General features: G+C 46.6%; 3 protein-coding genes across 3 annotated transcripts; all 3 read left to right on the top strand.

The window, feature by feature from the left end:
* Positions 1 to 718: 718 nt before the first annotated feature.
* PtA15_9A438 (uncharacterized protein) lies at positions 719 to 1,146 on the top strand (the record flags this gene model as incomplete). Its single annotated transcript, XM_053172646.1, has 2 exons — positions 719 to 929; positions 1,013 to 1,146. The coding sequence occupies 2 exons, from the start codon at positions 719 to 721 to the stop codon at positions 1,144 to 1,146; spliced, it is 345 nt and encodes a 114-aa protein (XP_053023866.1).
* A 9,188-nt stretch (positions 1,147 to 10,334) lies between these two features.
* PtA15_9A437 (uncharacterized protein) lies at positions 10,335 to 11,220 on the top strand (the record flags this gene model as incomplete). Its single annotated transcript, XM_053172645.1, has 3 exons — positions 10,335 to 10,371; positions 10,434 to 10,553; positions 10,619 to 11,220. 3 exons carry the CDS (start codon positions 10,335 to 10,337, stop codon positions 11,218 to 11,220), a joined length of 759 nt encoding a protein of 252 aa, XP_053023865.1.
* Positions 11,221 to 20,438: 9,218 nt separating this feature from the next.
* On the top strand, positions 20,439 to 25,404 carry PtA15_9A436 (uncharacterized protein; the record flags this gene model as incomplete). The annotated part of the gene is made up of 5 exons (XM_053172644.1): positions 20,439 to 20,908; positions 20,969 to 21,414; positions 21,463 to 21,658; positions 24,097 to 24,367; positions 24,451 to 25,404. 5 exons carry the CDS (start codon positions 20,439 to 20,441, stop codon positions 25,402 to 25,404), a joined length of 2,337 nt encoding a protein of 778 aa, XP_053023864.1.
* Positions 25,405 to 25,689: the final 285 nt, after the last annotated feature.

Below are 25,689 nucleotides of genomic sequence, written 5' to 3'. Positions count from 1 at the left end.
CGGTAGTCCCCGTAGCGCGTGAAGAGGAATCTGATGAAGACGAATTCAACTACTATCCCGACAAGGCTGGTCCATCGCAGGAAGATGATGAACTCAAGAAATACTTCGATGGTGCATGGCCACTCAGCAAGAAGGGAAATCCACTTAAATGGTGGAAGGTAAGCAATGGATCTTTCTCAGCAGCAGTCTTCAGGCCATTTGACCCATTCTAATCAACAGACTCACCAATCGGAGTTCCCACGACTCGCAATGGTTGCACGAGATGTCTTGGCGTGCGCGGGAAGCTCGGCCATGGTTGAGAGGACGTTCTCAGCAGCGGCTGATGTGTGTGGAACCGGTAGGAGTGGACCTATGAGCCCCCCTCCGACGCAGTCAAAGACTCAGGTAAGAGATGCATGCGAAGGCACCTCTAGACTGCAAGTGCCGCTTTGTGTTTCAAATCCCGCTTCGAATCCCGATCCCGGAATCCCTCAGCTGCCCCGCCTCAGAAACCCACCTTGGAACCCACACCGCTACAGCACTCCAAATCTAGTAGCTCAGTAACCGAGTAAATGTGTATTTACCAAATAGATAGTTAACCTGCATAAATCTATAACAGTGTAATTGTCAGTTTATGTAGCCACATTCTTCCGTCGCGTAACCGCGTATCCTCTCTTGTCTACAACCAACCGGTCTTCAAGGTATCTGCTACTGCCAGCCGTCCGAAATTCCAACAGCCATGCAGTCTAACCAACCAAATTACGGCTACTCCAACTTTGATCAGCTCCACGTGGAAAAGAATGGCTTTGGTCAAGAGCGACAAATTCAATATGGATACCCAAGTTTCGAAAGTTCCGATAACTACGACCAAGGCCAAAATTTTACCCAGTCCCAGCAAGGCCAACTTGATTTGAATCTTCGTGGCTATACAGATTCAAGCAACGCAATTGGTCCTTGGGGCCTGCAAGATTCCTCCCAATTGACTTGCTCAGGATTCTCCGGTCACCCGTTGAATGACTTTATTAATCAACAGATGACTGGTTCAACTCGAAACAACTCAACTATACCAATCCCCAATATCCAATCACTGCCAAATGCAAATATATCAACTCTGCCAATACGCCAGCTATCCGCTTTTCCAACAGTCCCATCCGTTTCCACTTCTGAGCCAGTCCCGGTCCCACCTAAGAAAAAGCAAAAACGCCAACCCGCACAAGTTAAAGGCACCAACATATTACCTGCTATCCTCAGTGACTCTGCTGCACCGGATATCTCTGATTCAAATCATCCAATCACTAATGCTTCCAATCCTCTGATCGTGAACTGTGCCGCCACTGAAACATTGAACTTGTCTTCTGTCGCCACCTGTACAAAAGGCCCCACAAAGTCCAAATTCCGCCGGCAAGATCAAAAGCTCTCTGATGAGGTTATGAAGGGCTTTGAAAATCACACCCTACACCAGCTCCGCCGGCTCCAAAAGACGCATGTGAAATACACACGATTGAATGAGGAGATAAAGTTAGCGGGTCAAGATTTGTTCTTCGAGTACCAACGAAAACTGCACTTACTATCCCTACGACATCAGCGGCCATTCAAGTCTCTTGCAACCTATCTTGGGCAACGTAGAACTCGACAGAAAAAAAGTTTGTGGCATAAATTCCAATCGGCTGGTCAAATGGCTCAAAAAAGCTACCATCAGAGTAGGTCCATGTTGAATTTTTGCTTCTGTTTGTCGCAAGTATGTCTGATTGTTTTTCTTATGGAATTCTAGCTCAGAACAGTCTTGCCCAGCGTAACAAGGATGCATCTAGGAGTTACAAAGAGCTTGATCCAGCCGCTAGAGGCCTTTACAAAGGCAACGACGACGATGAGTGGGTGGATGCTGAGACAACCAATGATCCTAACATTCACGAACGAGAGCAATTTAACATTCGCCGCCAATCAAATGCAAAACTCTTGGCAAATGTTGACACGTGGGCTAAAGGTGCGCAAAAAAAGGTGTGCATTGTTATTTTGTGTGTTCTGGTAGTGCTTCTATTGCATATTGTACTGAGGCATCTTCAGCAGCTGAAGGAATTCAGTGATTCTATGGGAATTGAGGGTTTTCTTGTGATTGCCGATCAAGATCACCGCCAACCTTATTTCTTTCAAGGAGGGAGCCTATTCGGTGATCACTTCCTTCAAGAGCTTGCAAATGATGGGGATCCTATTCGCAAGTTTGCACTCTGTACAGCTGTAGGAAAGAGCGTAAAAGGAGTGGTCAAATCAAAGATTCGAGCTCCAGTCGCTGCAAATAACCAAGCCGATGCGCCCAACAATACCAGATCCGATGGCTCCAAAACATCCAATGCCGATTCCTCCAAAGCAAACAACTCCATCAAGGAACCCTACATTGGTCGTGCTGCAAACCTGGATGTCTGTCAAGGTAAGTTTCAAACCATCTTCTATTGCTTTGGCTTCTTCGTTGACCTTTCTTTTCAAAATCCTTCAGGAAAGTTAGCCGCAAACCACAATTATATCTCCGCAAAACTGGGGGAGATGCTCAGTCAAGCGATTGGGATGGTCGGCTCAAACACCCGCTGGCCTGGTACTGATACTCATAACAAGCTGAAAAAACGGAAACTGATGCTGTCAATTGCGACCAACCCTGTCAAGTTAAGTAAGCGCCACTTTTCGCGACCAATCAAGACTCTCTTGATTGATGAAACTTGGATTGTCTTACGCGGCCTCAAGAACAATTGGATCTCATTAGTTCCTTACGAAGAAAGCCAAGAATCTACCGAATTCGACATACAACAAGAGATGGGACAGCATAAAGTTCAAGCTCATGAAAACGGTGATCAAGACGCTGAACCGCAAGAGAAATGTGGAGAAAACGGAGAAAATGACACTCGCCAAACAGCTGAAGATTTAGTAGAACATGAGGAGTGAAAATGCTGTAGATGTTTTTGTTCTTTGACCCACATACATCGGCCAGCATGTTGCAATATTGATTCCTTCCTCGCTTGGGCTACTCACCTTGTAATTATTTTTCTTTGCTCTTTTATCACCTACTTGAGTTCTTGATCTCGCTCAAATTCTCTATTGTTTCACTCATTGATCAATTTGATCTTGATTCTGCAAATAACACAAAACAAGATTACATTTCAATACATGCTACAACAAAATCACGGCGAGTTCAGAAGTCACATCATTGAGCTACAAAAGGACAAGGATGGCGATGAGGGCAAGGCCAAGGATAAGTTGTCCGGTGAGCGGGGTCACAAAAAGGAGAATCCCGGAGACGTTGGCAAGGAATGCAAAAGGTGAATTAGCATGCGCAGCTTCGCGTGGCTCTGATTTTTGTTCTTATCTGGCTCAATGCAATGCACATTGACGCAGATGGGCGCGATGAAGCAGACAACCGTGCGTGCAAGCACAATTTCCGCGCAACCCATGCGGCCAAGAGCTTGACGGATGGAAGCGGCGGTGTCGACAAGAGTTGGTGTGAAAGAGCCCATTGGTGGGCAAGAATTTAGTCGGAGATGGGGTTCTGGGCAGCGCATAGATTTCTGGAGAAGATATGACGTGTTTAGGGTGGAAGTCCCAGTGGGAGGCTTGGAGGGTTGGATTATGCAAGGAGGTTAAGTGGTTTCATTACTTATATTGAGAGGGCAAGCAGTTGAGAGCTTTCATTCTAAAGGTTTGATGCAGGAGGAGAATCCAAGGAACAAAACATCAAAACACGGATTTAATCAATGAACTTCCAGGTGATTGGCTTCATGCCCTCTTGAACGGTCACACCTAGCTTTTTGAACATTCCTTCACTCAAATCGAGGCAATTTTGCTTGTTGGGCAGGCATCTGCGACTGTCGAAATGATTGTTTTGTCCCCACTTGTAATTCTCACTTTCTTCCCGCAATGTTTAGATATCTCGTTGAGTGCGCCATACCGCCGATAATCCAAGGCCACAATTACATCTGTGTCTTCGTGTACCTTTCCACATGCTCCTATAAGATAAGTTGGATGAAGCCAGTGTAATGTTCAAAAGTATCTCGAGTTCACCGGAATAATTACTAACCTGCTATCTGATTTTGAGTGAAGTAAGTTGCCCAGCCTCCACCAAATTCCATATTATCCTCGTTGTTGTCATTGTTTTTGACAAATTTAAAGTGGGTTTTTCAGGCAGCTCACTGTCTCAACCTTTTTTTGGGGTTATTTATGATTCATTTCAGAAGAAGTATCTGTTTGATGTGTTGTTTATCAGCTTTGTTATTGTGAAATATGAAAGATTGGTACTAATAAACCTCCGTGGAGTTTAGGCCTTACATTATTATTTGAAACACGCAACTGAGTTGACCAGTTGCTGAATTTGTAAGATAAATCTCATCGTCAACTCGTCCATTTCTCAGCTCTCCTCTCAGTCACTTGCCATCTCTCATAAACTCGCTCCATCAACGCACTCGATATCCTTCACAATGCCACCCAAGCGACGTCTCTATCAATTTCACCGAGGCTCTCAAATGCCGCAGCTTGAAACACGGTCTCAAAAAGCACATCGAATGAAAAAGAAAAAGGAATTGGCCGCCGAATTCTCAGATATAGCTTCGACCTCATCAACCAACAATCCACTGCCACGATTCCAAGAAGCAACCGACACAAGTGTATTTGAACATGATGAGAACGATCCGCAACAGCAAGATAATCAGCCAGATCTACCAGACGAGATGAGACCAGAGGACATTGAATCGCTAAAGAAAATACGATCACATCATCAAGCATGTATCCAGCAACAGAAGATGAGGAACTGGGACGACCTAATGTCAACGCTGTTTCCTGCCTACCTCCATCTGAAGAAACAGACCAATAATTGGTCCCTACCTTGCTCTCTGGATAACTTCTCCAAGGATCTCTGTAAATGTACTTCGGAACAGAAGCACTTGAGAGAAGTTGATCTGATTGATATAATGGGTGAATGAGTAGACAAATGTCAAATTGAAATTTTGCTAACAAAGTCTCACATTATATTACACCTCACAGGCCAGGAACGAACAAAGATTTCTTTCTGCTCTTGCATTCCAGACTCGATGCACATATTAGCTCAAGGATATCTCTCAAGTACTCCTGTTTTTCCGCAGACAGCATTTTCACTTCGTCTGCTGAACTTCTATGATCTGCTATGGAATATTTGTAACTCTCACCTCACTCCTTTTACCGAAGTAATCCGCCGTTGGAATGAATCAAGATTGATGAAGCTGTGTGGTAAGGAGACGAAGAAGGTATGTGCCATCATTTTTGATGCTTGATAGATAACAATCTAATTTTTTTTTCAGCCTCGGGAACTACGGAGATGTTTTTCAGGTTCTGTCGATGCTTATCGGCGCTTGAAGAGGATGGAGAAAGATTTGATACAAAAATCAACATCCATTTCTTCACAAGATATTCTAGCCCAACGATCGTGCCCAGCTTGTTTTGGAGTTTCTCTTCCAGTTAGCAATGAATCACAACCAAAGGACACGAACAAAATTTTCCTGTGCCTTGACGGGAATTTCCAACATCGACACCATGAGAGGGCTGCCAAGAATCACCTTCCACTCCAAACCCCTGATCTATTCATTCCTCCAGAAGAAATCAAAGCCGCCAACGACGAAATATTAACACATGAGAGAGCTCAAAAAAAGACTCAGAAGGCGGCAAGTGAATGCTTTGGCTGCATGAATTTAATACTAGCACCTGATGAAAATCCTCTCTTTTTGTTCAGTAGAAAGACCGATGCACCGAGCAGCATAAGGCTGCTGATGACCGCCGCAATTCAAGCACTTGGAAAGGATGTGACGACACCGGTATATTTGGATGCTGTTGTCGACACGATTCTGTGATCTACTTCTGCAACATCCACAAATCCGGGGAAGGACGTGGGCTGCCGATGTCAATTCTAAAACACCTGTTAGGTGATCTGGATTCAAACGCTCAGTTGCGAATCCTTTACGATATTGGTTGCACCCTTGGGAAGTTTTTCGAATCACGCAAATTGCTAACTGAACATCTTCCAAGAATGAAATTTGCTACGGCCGTCTTTCACTCTTATGTTCATGACTGGCCATGTCAACTGCAGTTTAATCCCAGATATAATGAGGGATGGGGTTTAACCGATGGCGAGGGTATGGAGCGTTTATGGTCTGGCCTCTCTCCTCTTGTGGGCCCGCTAAGATATGCAACACAGAATCATCGACTTGGTGCACTCAATCATCGAGGTGAATTCCACAATTCCCTTGGAATGGAAAAGCTGCGTATGTGGATGTTTTTTTGGATCAACCATTGACACTTTACTTTAAACTCTACTGATTTTTTTGTTATAGTTTTGACTTTGAAGCGGAAAATCTGCAATGCAATTACTAACCAAAAACACGCTCAACTGAAACTCAACAAACTACTGTGTCAGCCAAATCCGCACGTACAGGGTACATTTTTCACTGTAGAATTCTTTCGAGCCCAATGGCAATCTCAGCGAAACTTCCAGATTAATCAAAACCAGGAGGAGGTCACTCAAAAAGAGGATCAAGCCCAGTTCTTTGAGCGCGGTGAAACATTGAAGTCTCTTGCGTACGTGAATAAATTTTGTGGTATATTTGGATCGCTGTGTTTTGAATTTACAGTTTTTTTCTTAATTATATTTCTTGATTAAGCGAGACCTTTGTTACAGGCTTGCAAAAAGAAACTCACTTGGATACCGCCCAAATGATGAATCTATTACGTGACGTCCAACAATTACAGGCCAAGCAAGAAGCTGAAGCAGAAAAACTAGGCCCTTACTTCGGAGCTATAGAACCCGATAACAGTGAGCTAAATTATGTTCTCCCCGAACAAAGGAAACTATCTTTAACTTATTCACACATTTTGCTTACCTAGAGGATCAACAGCGGAGGTTGGGGCTACTCTGGAGCGCTAAAGCTGCACTCTACAAAGCTGCTGTGGAGATACAGGGAGAGATGCAGCCTTTGCGCGATTCAAAGGCTCGAGGAGACCGATTGGGCACTGTTTTGAAGGAGAAGATCTTCGATGCTCTTAAACGTCGGAAGAAAGCTGTTACATCTGTTTTGAATGCATTCCTAGCTCGGCGTACCGACTACCTTAAAAACCACAGTCCTGATCAACTTGATTTGCCGGAAAACGCACCGTTCGACTATGCCCATTTCATTAAGATCCCGTTGGATGACCCATTTTGGAATGATGGCTTCATGTGTTTGTCAAAGGATCCCTGGGCCGTCGATCCACATGTGCGATCTGGAATCCACGCTGTTCTTGCATTGGATCGGTCAAAAGAGGAACTTGCTCAATTAAGCATTGAGTTGCGAAGGACTGTATCGTGGGGGATGGCTCATAGGGATCAAGTTAAATCATGCATTGATCAATGTATTCTAGGTAGATTTCATCTTGAGTGCTGCTTAGCTCATATCGTCACGGCTCTTCTCTGAGTTTAACTAACCACCACAACAACATTTTTCAGGTCCCATGAGTCTCAGGCTGACTGATGTACTTCGGAATACTTTTGGAGAAGACGGCCCCGATGCACCAATGACTACTTTCGGAGAATACAGTCGTACGGCCTTACTAAGTGGCGAGTTGGAAATTTACCAGCGACAGCACGAAGCACTGCTTATCAAGTGGCATGCGACAGTAAACGAGATGCTGTTGGCCCGACTGATATGTCGCGAAGCACTACCCCACACGTGGTTCGCCTTGATGGAATTCCTCGAATCGGATGTTTATAATGACGACATGATGTCAGGCCTTGAAGTTGATCTGATATTAGAAGAAGAGGTGCTCAACGATCAAGACTCGGATGGTGAAACAGCTGGAAGTGACGATTTGGATGAGTCACATATGGATGACTTGCTGGGTCGCGATGAGAATGAAGCAGTTTAGCCAGCCGCAACACGAAGAGCAAATACCCAAACTGTTGCATCCCCCTAAACACCATGCTATACTTGTGTTTTACTTTCTCTCATTGAATTTACGGTCATCATTCCTTCACTTGCCTTTCTCTCTCGAAAGGAAATAGAAAAAAAAAGTTTCTGTTACAATGAAGCAAATGAAAAAATGCTATACTCTCTCTCTCAAAAAAAAAAAAAAAAAACAGCTAAACTCTTTCTCAAAAAGATGTTTCGCGTAGAACAAAGCAAATGATACATATGTTCAGTTCTAGGACTTGATTTTGCACTTCCTCTCAGTAGGGTCCCTGCGGGACGGAGAGCCCCTTCTGAATCAGATACTTCGCTAAGTTAATGTAGATGTGACCAAGCAAGAAAGGCATTTACCAATATGGACCAACTAGGAGCAACATCGTCTCTTGACGCCGCACGGGTTACTGTGATGTCTATTTCATATTTACTCGGTTACTGAGTTACTAGATTTGGAGTGCTGTAGCGGTGTGGGTTCCGAGGTGGGTTTCTGAGGCGGGGCAGCTGAGGGATTCCGGGATCGGGATTCGAAGCGGGATTTGAAACACAAAGCGGCACTTGCAGTCTAGAGGTGCCTTCGCATGCATCTCTTACCTCAGTCTTTGACTGCGTCGGAGGGGGGCTCATAGGTCTAGGAGTGCCCTGTGTGCAGCGACCATCGAGCGATGCGTCAGCAGCCACATCTGGTTGCAAAAAGGGGTGAAGGCCGGGGGCGATTTCACCGATTGCCAGATCGTTCTTGACGCAGCTGAAGCTAATGCAAAATTTGCTACGCATGTTGGCAACCTTATCAACAAAAAAAAAGCCAATAAGATTAAGCATGTTGGAGATCCAGAGAAATAGTGTCTCTTCCCAGTTTTCAAGTACCGAATTTTCTTCTCTCTCGATCTCACCTCATGTCACTTGTTCAATCCAATCTCACTTGCTCAATATTAGAATACAAAATTTCCAGGCTGTCTTGCCTTTTTTTTTATCTTGTCCGCTGCCTCCCCGCTAACGTAGCCGCTAAGTTAGCGGATCATGCTTATAAATTACATGTTACATTAGCGCTTAGCGCGCTAAGAACAGCTGAAGCGTAGCGGTTTGGGCGCTAATAGGCGCTACCATCTAGCGATTAAAAAAATAAAAAAATTGAGTGGCCTCCCCGTAGCTGTAATTGCAGCGCGAGGGTAGCTACAATTTAGCTTTAGTTTAGCGGCACTCAATTTTGCTAAATTGCAAAGCTACAAAGCTACATGTAGCGAAATATGTGCGGTCTTGCTTCAAGGTACCCTTAATTGTTATTCCTTCCTTGTGGAAATTGACTCCAAAGTTTAACAGGTGCACCACGTCCCGTGTGAATGCACCTGTATGCTTATATACATATGTACATATGCTTATAACGCTTCAATAACCATGAAACTGAAGTGTTATGTTTAGTTTAGAAGATAGCCCAACTTAGGTTGAGTTAAAACTAAACCCGTGTGCTGCGCACTTGGCCCAAAGACGGCACAGAGCTCCAAAAATGAATGAAAACCCAAAAGGGCTACCTGTACATTACAGCACGCCCACCAGGGAAGTAATGACATCAAGTCTGCCCTTCCACCGCCACGTGAAACACTACACACATTACATAATCTGTACATATGTAATGATGTCACATGGATGTAAACAGAATATTCCTGACACAGCAGAAGGACTTGCACAGTACACTAGATTGGGAAATACTGTGGCCCATTCTGGAACAAATGGCCACACGTCTCAGCCCCTTCTGTACCACACATGTAGCAAGGTTGAACTGGGTATCAAAATACTAGGGGGTTTCAAAGTAGACCCGCGCGTGCATGCAGGTCATTTTGCATAACCCAATTTGGCTGGGGGACTTGCATGCAAAACTGGCAAGTCGACATTCAACATTTGAGTTGAACGCCGGCTTGCCTTGCCACGCAAGTTGTCATGTCTTGCCACTTGTCACTCCTCATAGCTCATCATTGCTCATCCATCGCTCATCCCCCGTTCTGGCACTCAAGCACACATCTGACAACAACCCAAAAGCACATGGCTACCCCTTGCAACTCACCCAGGCCATAGTCACCAGCAAATCATTTGCGAACACATAAAACCGGGCCAACTTGCCATCCTCTTGTCCCTCCTCACGCGAGCCCCTCCAGCTTCTACCCCTTTCAACTTTCTTGCTTTTCTTGTCACATCTTCCCGCAAACCATGTCGCCCACCACGTTGCCACGCAATGCTCCAACCAAATCCAAGACAAAGAAGAAACCAATTCCATGGGACCGAGACGGTGTTAATGGAGGCCCTTGAAGTATCGAAATCGTCCTTGATTGGCTCCAAGCCGGAAACAACTATGAGCGATGGCGAGGTGACAAAGAGAGAGGAAAAACCAAGACCCGGTTATGCTTGGAGATTGTCAGCATCATGAATTCCACCGGCATCACTCATCGGGACACCAAAGGTAAGCCGTTTGTTGTTTTTCTTCTTCTGATTGGTGATTTCTGATCCATTGCCTCTCTGTAGGAGTGCGTCAAAAAATAGCTGACCTCCAAAGTTCATACAATTCCGCCTGTGACTTTATGAAGAACACCGGCGAGGGTATTTTGGAGGCCGACGAAATCAATGGTGTCCGTACAGTGGAAGGTATGTAAATATCCTCACATCATACCAAGTTTTTCAAAGTGGCTGAATCATCAAAAATCTCATAGACCGAATCAACAAGCTCTGCCGTTATTGGAGCATCCTTGATCCCATCATGGGATCAAGGTTAGTCACCGAGCCTCTCCATATTCGATCGTCTGTTGGCGGAGATCAACCAGGTCGGCAAGACTCGTCAGACGTTGAAGATGACAACCCACCTGCCGAACCTTCCGCACGCACAACCACAAACAACACACACTCCCCCAACCCGCCAACCGATGGGTCTGACCTTCCTGAGTTGTCTTCGTTGATGCCACGACCTCGTCTCTCAGCTCACGCTCGCACCCCTGCACCATCAACCCAAAAGAAGAAGCATAAACGCAATTCCACTTCAAAGCGTCCTGCAACCCAAACCCGATCCTCTAGAAACAAACGCAACAACACTGAGGAACTTTACATGATGTCAATTGTCTCCAAGCGACAAGCCAATATCACCAGAGCTCGTGCCAAGGCCAGTAAGATTAAGGTCTCCTACATGAAGGAGCTCAGGGAGCATGGGTTATCACTTGAGGAAATCAAGACAAAAACCTCAGTCGAGTTCCCCCCCTTGCCTGACATGGACGATGGAAAAAACAAATCAAATGAAGAGGACTCTGATGACTTGTTGTAGTTGTATTTTGTTCTCTTCCCCCACCCCCAAAGTTGTCTCTAAAGCGTGTTTTTTTCCCCCTTTACAATATCTCTTACATGTTATCATTGTTGTAATGGACTGAAGTCGATGAAAAATCTCCTCTATCATCGTTGTAATGGACTGAAGTCGATGAAAAATTTCCTCTTTGTTCCTGTATTTTCTCTTGTGTGTAATGGCCATTTTTCAATTGTCTCAATGAAAACATCTCTTATGCCTTAAGTGTCAAATGGACATGAGTACTAGTGAGCAATTGAGGAAAAAATCGGACTCAAAGAACAACTCTAATGTGAATTTTGCGTACATGTGGGGCAACGACATCACACAGATCTGCTTCCATATAGCCACACTGATGCGGACGAGTCACACATGGGCAAGAAAGTGTTCTGGTCTCTCCGACTTTGTCCAACATCTCTCACTGCATTGCATAGGAGATCCAATACATGTGGCACTGCTCCTTGATTCCTCTAAACAACTCCTCTCCAGTGCGCACAAGATTCTTGCTTTGAGTTTTTTATATATTTGATAAATTTTTTGTAATTTTATTTATTTTTTGAGTAAGAAGGGAAACCAGTGCAAAACAATGTGAAAAAATCAAAAGGAACAAACAGGGCAAGGTATCAAGAATCTAGGTACTCAATAACCTTGGCAAACACACGATCTCGCATTTGGGTGCCAATGGCACTACGATCCTGTCGGGCTGGAACATCGTTGGAATCGACATCGTCCACGTCAGCCTCGTAGAAATCCGGGGATTGGTCGTCCAGTAGGAAGTTGTGCAGGACCACACAAGCTGATATCCAATGTGTGATCTGCTCCATGGTTCCAGCCGAGCTGAGGTCCTTCCGAAGTCCTTGCAAGCTCTGGAAGCGGCCTTTCAGGATTCCAATACAGTGTTCATTGCGAACACGAACGGAGCTGAGATGCCGGTTGAAACGTTTTCGGAGTCGAGACAAAGCCGCATGGGGTGGGCGTTTGAATGCCGGTACTACATTTGACTCAGCTGGAAAACCCAAATCTGCCACCAGATACTGCCCTGGGGTGAACAACTCACTCTCCTTGAGCTTGAGCTCAGTGTTCTCCCAGAGTCGAGTATCATGGCAACAACCTAAGCAGGTAGACAGGCCATCAGAAAGGTTGAAAAATGGGATAAGTGAAGGAACATGCTCACCAGGCCAACCTGTCATGTAGTACGTGATTCGTTTGTCTTCATCGCAAACTATCAAGGCTGCCAGTCCGTAATACCCTTTACGAGAGTAGTAGTCCTGAGGGTCGATTGTGGGTTTGTCGTATAGCGGGAAAAGAGTGCCATCAATGAAGCCGACACAATTCTGGAATCCCAAGAAGCTAGAGATTCGTGATGCAAGTTCTTGGCGGCCTCGGGCGTCTGGCCATTGGACATACTTCCTGCAAAAATTAAATCAAGCCAACCAGAATCAGTCGGGAGCCTAGCTAGAAATCACAGACAGAGGAAGCACTTACTTTTCTAGAGATAAGATTGCCTCAATGGTTCTTGAGCAGTATAGTATTACTGCACCCTCGGATATTCGGAAAAACCGAGCCAACATACCAACAGAGGCACCATTACCATACAGTCCCATCCTCTTCAATGTGACCATCAGCTGTTCACGGACAGGTCGTTGAGGGATGTTTGAGTTGTTTTGAAATATTGGGTGACCTTCGATTTCGGAGAGGAGACGAAAAAATGATGGTTGCGACATTCTGAATTCCTGCTTGAAGCGGCTTTCATCGAGGCTGAACAAATATTCTGTATTGTCGGGAGCGCGGCCGAGTCGAATTTGAGGAGCCAGGTAGCGATGTTTCTTGATCAGAAGGAGTGTGACAATGGCGTCCTCCAAGTCGCTGTCCTCGTCAGAGTCGGAACTGTCATTCAAGGCAGATTTGATGAGGGCTCCCCGGACTTGACCTCGGATGAGCTGGGTCATTCGATTTATTGTGGAAGCTTGTTCTGTGTGCCGCGGCATGGTTGGGAAGAGGTTGATGTGTGGTGTGGTGTGGTGGGGCGGGGCAGTGAACTGGGGTGGGTGTATGCGACGATCTGATTTGAGCGGGTACCGGAGGGAATGTCCAAATGGGGGGGCTCAAAGTAAGTTTGAAGTTTGGCGGGCGGCAAGTCAATATGCAATTTGACTTGCATGCGCGTGCAAGTCTACTTTGAATCCCACTACTGATTTAGTCTCCCTTGGCACACTCCCAAAGGGTTTCAAGCCTCTATGGCGCCATCAACACGGCAAAAAACCTGTTTGCAGGCGCCCACAAGTTGGCCAGTGCCCCTGAGGCTCCCCTGGGCGCCCCAGAGGGCTGCAAAAGGTATTTAAAGAGCCCTCTGTCCGCCCAAAAAGCCCTTTCCTCACGCTTTTACATACCTACTTGAATTTACCCACCTTCAACACGTGCTCAATAGCCTGTTTCTAGCCTGGTAAGTCCCTTAGTAGTTGTTTTTAGCCTCATTTTGTCGCCAGAAACTGCCCAGTGTCCACCAAGCCTTCAGAATCAACCTCTTCAAGCGCTTTCAACTGCCCAGTTTCTACCCTGAAGAACCTCAAGACTTTAAGGGCTTTTTACTAGTAAGTTCAAACCCCTTTCTCTTGAGATTCTTCGCCATTCCTTGCTGGGATTTAAACCACACCTGTTTACAGGCCCCAGTGTTTGCTTTTGAGGGATTAAACACCCCTGATTTTATCAGGCCCCTCTTTATTTAATTATATTAATTTTATTAATATAATTACACTATTTTTTCATATATTTTACACCATAATTACCAATATATTATTGGAATTATCCCTTGGACTTTTGTCCCAGAGTTTTATACTCTTTTATCTTATTCTTGCACCACTTGTAGCTAGAAGGGTTTGTCCTTGGCATCACGTAGGCTGACACTCACCCAGAAACTCTTCCGAGCATCTGGCTACGCTGTTGTCAACTGAACTTATCCGCATTTTTTGTTTTCTCAATGTTGCTGTATTTCCTTGTTTGTATCATCATAAAATGTCACCAAGGGTGCCAGGCAATCATTGCCGATTTATTTTGCTCTTTGTCTGATAGCATTGTCCTGTTTTGGAGACCTCAGCGCTCTTCAAACCTATACTATCCAAGTGGCTTTTTGTTGCCCTTGATGTTAACTTTAGGGCAAGCCCTTATATAAACTTTGTACACATATTTGGATAAGACAAGATAATACCACACAGAATGAAGTCTTCTTTGTACGCTTGTAGAAGTAGAGAAGGGGAGAGGTGAGAGTAGAAGACATAGCAAGTGGCGAGATGAGAAATGAATACAGGTGGGAGTAGAAGATATTGAGACAAGAATAAATACAGGTGGTAGTGGAGGACATAGCAAGTGGCAAGATGAGAAAAGAATACAACTTGACAAGCATGTGCGAGAAGGGATAGATAAGGCTATATACAGTCACTCGGAACAACCACGTTGTTTCTTCAAGTGGTGTTCATACCTCTTAAGGTTAGAGATGAGCGCTTGGGCATCTGCAACTTTAAGACCCCCTTTTTCAAGCTCTTTGGGTTTCATGAGGGATAATTTGCTGTAGTGGTTGATCCCGAGCCCATCGAGATTCTCCCGGATTTTTGGACAGCTCGGATCTACATGTACAAAGCGGAGGTACTCATTGAGACTGGCATCATCATTGAATGGAGCTGGTGACGAAGGGGGTTGAGGGGCCGGAGGGTTGGGTGGCCCACCACCGTGTGGTCTAGGTATTGCTTGAGACAAATCGTTTGGAGGACCGGCCCTTTGTTGATTCCCAGCCGGGCCGTCTTGATGAGTCATTTGAACTTTGCCAACTGGATGTACCATTGCCGGTCCAGTTTGGTTTGCTGCATGATGGAATTTGTAGGCCATCATCTTCCCAAGCAAAGGGTCCCAGGCCACATGTAATTGATCTTTGTTTTGAATTGGCATTGCGGCCGGAGTTGACGGAAGACCAGCAGTTGGAATAGGTGTAGGTTCTGGGGCCACGGTTGCAGTGGCGGCGGACAATTGAGCAGGTGCTGAATTATCCCAATCAAAACCAGGGACATTTGGAGGATGGTAGAGATTGACCAAGCCTTTTTTCATCTGTCATAGTCAAGCGTGGAATCATCAGTACTGTGTTTGCAAGGAAAACAAGCGCAAAGTCCCCACAATAGCTTTCGCCCAGACGGTCACTCGATTCAGATCAAGTATCATTAACTCTTTTGAGTTTTTCGGATTGACATAAAGGGAGACCTCATGGAAACCCGTCAGATGTCCTTTTGGCGGGTGTTTTGACTTGATCATAGCGATTGTATCGAACATGTTGGACAAATGGGAAGCTCCAGCCAAGGGCTCCCAATCATCTGCGTCTGCGCCTGCTTGTATCTTCTTATTTCCCTGAGTGGCCTCTAACTTCTCTTTAGCGGCCTCCTTCTGTTGAAGCATTCCAAACAAACATTAGAAATAACAGTCCCAGTGAGTATCATCATTCACATAAAATGGGACTCCATTACTAACCTGAGCAACCGTTTTTGGGTTGACCTTGTTGATGCATATGTTAAATTTGTAGGCCTTGGGATCAGCGGATTCTTTAAGAAACTGAGTGAATAGATCTTCTGTGTTGATTTTGGCGCGGTTGGTCGTCTGGAAAGAAGTCGAGTATGGAACATTTGCATTCCAACTCAGCCGTCTTGCAGCATCTTGCATCTCAGCGCGTTTGGAAAACACAGGCGCATCGAGCTGACAAATCGCCCCAAAAGCTGCTTGTTTGAAGCTTGTTAGGTTATTGTCGTTGAGATCCCAGAAGAAAAAGATCTTGCCTGGAGTAGACTTAATGTGGTCATACTTGGCATTCCAAGCACTGGGAGAGATCTTTCTTTTGTGCGACCCACGGGTTGAGGTTTTCTCTTCATCCGCAGGTATGTACAAGGCGTAGTTCAACAAGATTTTGGTTTTGCCAGCATCATTGAGAATTCACACTTTGTTTTTCTTAGGCTTTTTCTGGGATTGCTTGCGTTGGACCGGAGTTGAAGCAGGGGCAACAATATGGATAGAGCTGCTGGTTGATCCGTCATCAGAGGGGCTGCCAGGCAGAGAAGGAAGTGTATTTTTTGGGTCAGCCTAAATGCACTCCAAAAATTTACTTCATGCACTCCACATTTTTGGCTTTGGGAAATGGGTACTCCAAAAATATTGGAGTATACACCCAAGCACTCACTTTTTGAGCGAAAGGTTTTGGCTATGCACTCCAGTTGGCACAATTTCAACTGGAGTGCATTGGAGTACACTCCATTCCACTCTTTTGTGGAGTGCCCACCCGGCCCCAGACCGGCCATCAAGAGGAGTACAGACCCCACTTGATGACCAGTCATCAAGATGAAAGGTCAGCAAGCGGAGGACACATCCTGCCGGTTGACCGGTCATCGGGTGGGGTACACATCCCTTGATGACCGGCCATCAAGTGCACATCCCACTTGATGACCGGTCAACCAGTGGGGTGTGTGCTCCGCTTGATGACCGGCCATCAAGTGCACATCCCACTCGATGAACGGTCAACCAGCGGGATGTTTAACCACTCGATGACCGGCCATCGAGCGGAGTGCACGCCTCGCTTGATGACCGGCCATCGAGTGCACATCCCACTCGATGAACGGTCAACCAGCGGGATGTTTAACCCACTCGATGACCGGCCATCGAGCGGAGTGCACGCCTCGCTTGATGACCGGCCATCGAGTGCACACCCCACTCAATGAACGGTCAACCAGCGGGATGTTTAACCCACTCAATGACCGGCCATCGAGCGGAGTGCACGCCTCGCTTGATGACCGGCCATCGAGTTCACATCCCACTCGAATCCGATGACCGGTCAACCAGCGGGATGTGTACCCCACTCGATGGCCGGTCATTGAGCGAGGCGTGTACTCCTCTCAATGGCCGGCCATCGAGTGCACATCCCACTCAATGACCGGTCAAACCATCCCAGTCGATGACCGGTCAACCAGCGGGGTGTGTGCTCCGCTCAATGACCGGCCATCGAGTGGGGTACACATCCCGCTGGTTGACCGGTCATCGAGCGGAGCACACCCCGCTGGTTGACCGGCGAGTGTGATGTGCACTTGATTGGCGATCATCAAGTGAGGTAGGTGAGAGTGAGTTGTGTTCTTGGCTCAATGACCGGCGATTGGGCGGAATACACATCTCGCTCGATGACCGGCCATCGAGTGTGAACATCAGACTCAATGGCCGGTCAGCAAACAAGGTGTGTACTCCGCTTGATGACCGGTCATTGGGGTACACATCCCACTCAATGACTGGTCATCAAGCGTGTGCTCTGCCCGATGACCGGCCATCGAGTGGAATGTGTCTGTCGATGGCCAGCCATTGAGCAGTATGCTCACTCTAGGAGTGCATATCCCACTCCACGACTAACCATAGAGTGGGGTGTGTACCTCACATGATGAGATGACTGGTCAAGCGGAGGGGTGTGCTCCAATAGATGGTTGGTCATTGATTGGGGTGTGTACCTACACACTTGATGGCTGGCATCTAGTGTACTCCACTGGATGCTGGAGTGTGCAGGGGGCACTCCTTTTTCAGGGAGTAAAACATCAGAAAGGGAGTGCTGGGTCCATGCACTCCAATTGTATGGAGTGAAATATTGGGACACTCATTAAATTTGGTGGCAAATGGAGTGCATGGTGGCTTACTCCAATTTCTTTGGCTTGCTGGGGCCCACACTCCAACTTTCTTGGAGTGCATGCTCCATGAACTCACTTTTGGAGTGCATGAAGTAAATTTATGGAGTGCATTTAGGCTGACCCTATTTTTTTTAGATGGAACCGGGGTGGCAAGTGGGGTGACATGAGCAGTTGAGGTGAGAAATGAGCGCTGTCAAACAGGGGTTTCTTCGTCGTATTCCAACCCATTTTGAGAGCTGTCTTTGACGAATTCGGAGTGGGTTTGCATATTGTCAAATGCTTCCTCAATCCAGTCATGTGTATCGCCCAGCTGGGTGAAGTAGTCTAGCAACCAACCAAAAGATCATAATATCAGCAGTGGGAGTGCATCAAAGCCGCAAAGAAAAGGTGGTAAGAAGAGGAAATAGACAAAATTTTGGCCATGTTTTGGCCAGTATTCCATGAAAGACGGCAATTGACAAGGGATGGGTTGATGCTCATAACTGGCTGGGCCAATCGGATATAGCAGGCAGGGTGACCGGCCGTCCCCCACTGATCTTCAGTGGGTGAGAAAGATTTTTGGGGAGGGGGGAAGGCGAAAAAGATGAAAAAAAACGGGGGAAGCAGCAAGCTTTTCTGATATAGCTGTACTTCAATCAAGCCTCAAAGATCAAGCTGCCGCATTTTATTGTTGAGCGAACCTGTCAAGGGCATCATAGCTGAAATAAAACGCTCCTTAAAGGAGGATAGCAAGCCGGAAGGGACCACCCCCCTAAAATATTGGGTCAATCATAAAAAAACCTATCCAATAGTATGCTGTCCAAAACGGCTCGCCGATACCTTGTGTTTCCAGCTACCAGTGCCGCTTCTGAGCAAGTTTTTTCAAAATGCCAACAAGTATGGTATGTACTTGTGTTTGGCGAGGGGTTGGGAGGCTCATCAATTTTTTCCTTACAGAGGCTCTGTAGCTGTTGGTAAATCTAGCAAGCCTTAGAGCATCAGCATTGGTGGCTAAGTTAGTATGGACTAACTAGCTCAGATTATCCTTGGAATAAGCTAATCCAATCAGCCAACCGCATGGGTGGGGATTAGTGGGTCCAAGGCTGTTGCAGGTTATGTGTTTAGGTGCCTGTATGTTATGTGTTTGGCACCTAAACACATAGAGTTCATGCTTTCGAGCATGATGCATATGCATGTTGTGTTTAGTCCAAGGATTAGTGGGGTCTACACCCGGGGAGTCCATCCACGGGGAAATCACGTGGATTCCACGAGGACTCCACGTGGTGGCCGTGCGCGAGGTCGGACCAGTGGCTGTTGGTCCACACGTTCACGGGGTCTCCACCAAGTGGATCACGGGGGCACCTCGTGATGGCCCCAAGGATCCCACGGATACTTACAGATGTGTACCCGTGGAATCCACGTGGCCACGTAGGCGGGCCTTAAAAAGTTAGCGGGAGCAGCTTGATAAAAAATGTCACCAGTGGGAGTCAAACTCAGGATCAAGGCAGGGACCATGGATGAGAGGGAGTGCCACACAACATGGCCATTTCACATTGTTGCACCCCACTTCTTCACACGTGATCAACCCCCCAAACAATGGTTTGCAATAGGTTTTTTTGTTAAGTTTTTTTTTTCAATTTTTTTTTCCTGTCTTCAAAATCAAGTTTTGTTGGTCTTTCAAAACCTCAGGACCAGCCTGAGGTGGTCTTGGCTGGATGGAAAAAAAAAGAAAATGCTGTGGAACCGACGTGAGCAACGAGCTGACGTGGTCTCCACGCATGCCAGGAAGGCACATCGTGGAACCGACGGGGAAAAGTGTGAAGCCCATTGGTTTCACGTGGAAAAAAACCTGTTTTGTGGAACCAACAAGCTTACCAAGGGGTTACCGAGCCGATCCTCATTGGTTCCACGGATTACCCTCCTCTTGTCGGTTCCACAAACGGGCGGGGCAGGAAGTACCCCCGCCGTGTACATCTAGACCCCACTAGCTCCAAACGGAGCTCCCGGTCAAGTTGATCCAAGCCAATGCGGATGCGGGGGTGGACTAAGTGCCCTAATCCGGGCTAACTTAGTGCCAAATGCGGATGCTCTTAAAGATTTGCCAAATGACTATTTAGCTAAAGAGCACTAAAGAGGGCACGGGGGTATGTAGAAAATTGCTTACATACTCGGTAAATGGAGGACTTCCCGTCGGTTCTGCGAGCCCCGCAGATGTCAATTTAGACCGGAAAACACTAAATTTTTGGGATCTTAATTTACACGAGGGGTTCCATTGATTGTCTAAATCCTCATCCCTTCCTGCTGCTCCACCAGATCAGCAAGCACACCACCCAATGATCAAACCAACACCAACAGATCTCTGAACAAACACAAACCCGATCAACACATCATCAATCAACCACTCCGTCCTAATGATCATTCGGCTACAAACATTTGACCAGCTCGTTCCTCTGACTTATAATCACCTCCTTGATTGTCTGATTTCCAAGCACCAGCATCCACAAACGACATATTTTTATCAAAAAAACATCCAATATGACTCAAATCCGTAGTTCTCAGCAGACCCAACAGGCCACCCAAACGACTCGGCAAACCCAAGAAGCCACCGAACCAAATCAAGTCCCTGCCACCACCCAAGCTACCAATACGACCACTGCCCGCCGTACCGGTCGCCAAAGAGGCTCCCAGGGCTACAATGGTGACGATTGCACTGCTTTGGTCGATTCTGTCAAGCGCGTCCTGCCCTTGGGGAGCAATGACTGGGACAGAGTCCACGAATTATACGAGCAATATGCAATCGAGAACGGACGAGTCTCCCGCGACCCCGATCCGCTAAAAACGAAATTCAAGGCTTTGGTTGGATCAAAAAAGCCGACGGGAGATCCTGATTGCCCTGTGTGGATCAGAGAGGCAAAACAGGCCAATGTTATGATCAAGGAACGGGCCCATAGCTTGGCCTTTGTCGACGATGATAACGACAGCGAGGTTGAAGGTGGAGATGCAAGGTAAGTGGCCCATTCCCCTCTTTTTTCATGTGCAACAACTAACTCGATTACCTCTTTCAGGAACGGTATTGGGAACCCTGTTCCCCTCTCTCCAGGTGACACTCGCCTTGGTTCAAACACAGATCGCGCGAACGAATCACAGGGAACTCTTCTTTCCGGCTGGAGTGCATCTCAGTCCCAGCTGCCAGCCAACCCGACCGATAATGATGGAGACAGCGATGAAGCCCTCCAAGAGATCAGTAACGTTTTGCAATCATCAGCACAGATCTCCACTCAAGCCAATCCAGCAGCTAGTACTTTGGCAACTCCCATCCGACCTGGTCATACGGTTACACAAAATCAACCTTTGGCTCAACAATCTCGCGCCCAATCTGCAACTCCAGCTTCCCATTCGACCAACACAGCACCACCAAGCGGCCCCGCCCGTCGCGCCAGAGGCCCTCAGCCTCAAGCCGGCCTTCAAGTGGCTTTAACTTCGTTTTTCGATCCCGAAGCCCGTGAGACACGTCAGCGTGAGACCAGCATGTCTCAATTCTATGCTCTACAGCTATAAGACGCCAATTCGACAATCAGCCGCTTGCAGGCCGAGGCAAACCGCCTCCGCGAAGGGGTCAACATTCAGGTTCTTCGCTTACAGGACGAACTGCAACAGGTTCGAAAGGAGCTTGCTGAGAAGACCGCCGATAATCAAGACTTGCGTCATCGGATGGAGCTGATGCAAATGCAAATGGAGTTCCAACAACCCGGCGGGTACATGCAGCCACCCAGTATGATGCGAGGTGGGATGGCTCATCATGCTCACTTGTACCCACAATCATCAACCTTGTGGGACAGTCCTCTCAGTCGAACATCAACATCTGGTCAAACATCAACATCTTGGGAGATTCCTTCTGGTCGAAGCCCTCACACTCAATGAATCTATTTATTTGTTATATTATTGGTCTGCTGTTTTTTTTTGGCCTGCTATTGTTATCTGTATTATCGGTCTCCTATTTTTTTGGCCTCCAATTGTTATCTTGGTCTACTTTTGTTCCTCAGTCTGCTATTTTTATCTATTGCTCCTGATTTTCTGTTTGCTATGGCTATAAAGGATTGATCTTCCATTCAAATATTTTTTTTATTCCTTTTTTTATATCACATAGAAAAGTGAATGTTTTTTTTTGTATTTGAACATCGGAATCAATCTCTTCTTAGCCATAAACATAAAAATTGAGGAGACAAGCGAGCAAAAAAGGAAAAGCACGTGCACACAAAAGACAAGCAATCAATAAAGAAAAGAAAGCAAGGTGCAATGATAAGATAAGTGACAAGTAGATGATGGAAATGAGGTTGATGACGGTCTTATAGCCATCCATCGTAATATTGAGAGATGTGACATCGCCCTTCAATTTCAGAAAACAACATCTTGTGAAATTCACGACATAAGATTTGGTTGTCGTCCCATACCGACTGATAGACGGTGGCTGTTTGGTTTATTCCAACTGATCGGCATCGGAGCTGGTGGAGCCGGCAAACAACTTGCAGAAGGTCTGCTCGATATTGATGATCGCTCGCAGGTAGAGGCATTTTCAATCGAGCAAACGAACCTTGAATGGATCACATACCCCATTCAGCTGCCTGGCGTGCAGATACAAGTTGCTCATTAAGTAGCTTGAGTCGGGCGAATTCTAGCGAATCGGTTGGTAGACGATCACCACGCTTGGCTGGGGCAAGGATCCGACTTTGCAGCCTTTCCGACTTGCGCGGGAAAGCCGTATCACTGATGATCCGATAGCCCGGAGGTGTTCGTTCAAGAAGCTGGTCGTAGAGTGGCTCGGCTATGGTGGAATCGTGCCAAGAGCCTGGCGCATTGAGTATCGCATACATGATTGTTCCATCTGGTGCAAATGCGAGGATGCAGCTACAATAGTGGGAGCATGTCCAGCCATTGTAGTACGCATTTTGAATACTATGTATAAGCAAAGTCAGTTAGATTCTGCGGAGAATATCAGATATAAGTGTGTATTGACTCACTCTTCATCATCAGAGACCAATACTGGAAGGTTGAGTCCATCCAAGAATCCAAAACACTTTGTCAATAGTGGGAACTTTTTCTCAATGGAGGAACTGTAGCTTCGGGCCCTTTGTTCGGTGGTTGGCCATAAAAATCGAGCTTGAGGGTGATCCTGTAGAACAGCAAGAAGGTGTTGCATCCCAGAGGCCAGGTATCGCAAACAGACAGCCGGTGTGATTCCAAAGAGCTGCTGCATGGTGTAAGCAGACATCGTCGAGCATAGCCAATGCAGCACTAATCCAAGGGTGCCTGCTGCGTCAAGAGATTGACGGCCAATTTGGGGCTCTCCGATCGGGTTCACATCAGCTTGGTCGATTGTACTGAAGTTCCACCTGGCCGAAAAGCGTTCAAGGAGGTCATCAAATGTCCTAACGTCAAGACCCATCGTAGTAATAAAAGATTGGTTGTTTCGAGATGCCCACAAGTAGGCCCAGGGACTGTTAACCATGGGAAGCGTTGGCAGATCCGCTCGGGTTAAGTATGTTCGTAATTGTCGGAACTTTCCAGGGGTCCCAAAGAAAGAAAGAGCCATGAACAATGCACCGGCTTCATCCATCTGTTGTTTGTCGGAGGTGTTCTGAGAAGAAAAACCTTTGATTGTACGTCTCACGGCGTTTCGATCCATTTGCTGTTGTTCGCAGGTGATCTGTAATTGCTGTTGATGCTCCAAGATTTGAAGGAATTGCTGTGAGTTGATCATTGTGGTGGGTGAGTGAGATATGGATTGGTTATGTGGGAAATGGATGGTCGAGTGTTCGAGTGAGGTATGGGCTTATGTTCGAGTGAGGATGGTGTTGTGAGGCAAAGATCCTGGCAGGTTGTAAATTTAGGAACTTCGTGCGACGGAAGCCACAATTTAGACTTTTAGATTTTTTCTTTGTAAATTATTTTCTGCGAGGCCCGCAGAACCGACGGGAAGTCCTCCAATATGCCTTACCGAGCGGGTTTACAGAGACTGGTGGATGCTCTTAGCGCCCCGAAATTACCCCCCGGGGTGGAAATGCTCTCAGCTGGATTAGGCGGGACTGAAAAAGTTACAAAGATTTTTTGGCCAAGAAGTCGGTTCGAAGGCTCTGAGTTTTCCTCGCGAGTCTTGCACCTTGATTTTTTTGTGGAAACCTGGCGACCTTTGCAGTCAACAGGTTGGTCCGATCACCCCCTCAATCCTCGACGCGTTCGAATACGCGGTCCCGATGGCGGATAGAACCAAGCAACCTGATGGGGATGGCGACCCAGTGAAGGTGACCGAGTTGGATGTTCTGGATGCTGCGAAGCGGGATCGATCGATCGATGTCCTTCGCGGATTAACTTGTTTCGCAATGGTGCTCGTCAACACCGCTGGACCAGTTCGTCCCGGCTGGTTGTCGCATCCAAGCTCGATCCATCAATCCATTACTTTTGCTGATGTCCGTCTTTTTGCACAACAGTGTCTGTTTAATTGTAGTATGCTTCGTTGAACTCAACTGATCGTGGATGTTGCCCATTCTAGACAATTTTCCCATGCTTCGTCTTCACTTCTGGCCTGGCTTCCGCCCAATCTAAGAAGATTGGACAGGATGGTCGAGCTTCACCACTCAAAAGAGCGTTGATCCGGGCCATCAAGTTGAATCTGCTCGGAATAGCACATAACAATCTCCTCCCTCGATTGATCGGGCTCCACAAAGATGGCCTAATGAATTTTCGGACCTATCGGATTCCCTCGGTGCTTGGAACGATTGGGATCTCTTCGATTATTTGCGCCGTGGAATCCTACTTTATGATCAAGGCTCCGATTTTTCCGGCTGCACTCGGTCTATCGTGGTACATGGTCTCTCGTCTCCGTCCATTCGACCCGCTTCATTTAAGCTCTCAGGCCTGGTTCGACCAAAGAGTTTTCGGCCCTTCTCATCTACACCAACCGACATCCGGGTTCGATCCCGAAGGACTCCTACCCGCCCTCTTGACCGTACCACTTTCCGGATTTCTGGGAAGCTATCTAGCCCGTCCCTATCAGAACATGACCAAGATCGAGAACGCTCAGCTTGCGGGGCTGGGGATCCTTGCGAGCTTGTTGACCGGCTTGCTGCCTTCGCCTGCCACCAAGATCCTTTGGACGCCGACTTACGTCGGACAAACTGCTGCCACAAGCTTGTTATACTGGTCACTCTCAAAGCTTCTAGTATCTCTTCCAAATCGATTTACCCAGCAAATAAGTTCAGCGCTCGAAATCCTCGGCAAAAGGTCGCTGGAGGTTTACCTGATCTCAGCTGGTGTGTCGCTCGCGTTGACCAGGGTTGGAACCTGGGACACCATGTACAATCTCATAAACAGACTCCTAATCCTAATCAAATTTAAAGACAATCACAATCGAAACGTCTTGGTAGGCTTGGCTCAAAGCAGTCTACTGGGACTATCTATGATCCCCTTGTCCAACTTCCTGTTAAACTTTGGTTGGAAAATTTAGCAGGCTGGCAAAAAGTATGTACTTTTTACCATAACATTCTGTAATAAGGGTGTTCAAAGTTGAAATCATAAAATTTTCAATGCATAAAATCATAAAATTATAAAACTTTCAAGTGATAATTTCATATGTACCATTCTAGAAATGTTGCTCTAATTTGAGTGCTTGGGTGCAACATATTTTTTTCAGCTTAGAATTTTATGATTTTATGCAAGTCAACTTTGAACACCCTAAATAAAGGTTTGGTAGTGTTTTGTCTTTTTCCTTTGGATGTACTTTGCGTACTGC

This window comes from Puccinia triticina, chromosome 9A (genome assembly GCF_026914185.1).
Source record: "Puccinia triticina chromosome 9A, complete sequence".
NCBI classification, from domain to species: Eukaryota; Fungi; Basidiomycota; class Pucciniomycetes; order Pucciniales; family Pucciniaceae; genus Puccinia; species Puccinia triticina.
This window is presented reverse-complemented; position numbering and strand designations above follow the sequence as displayed.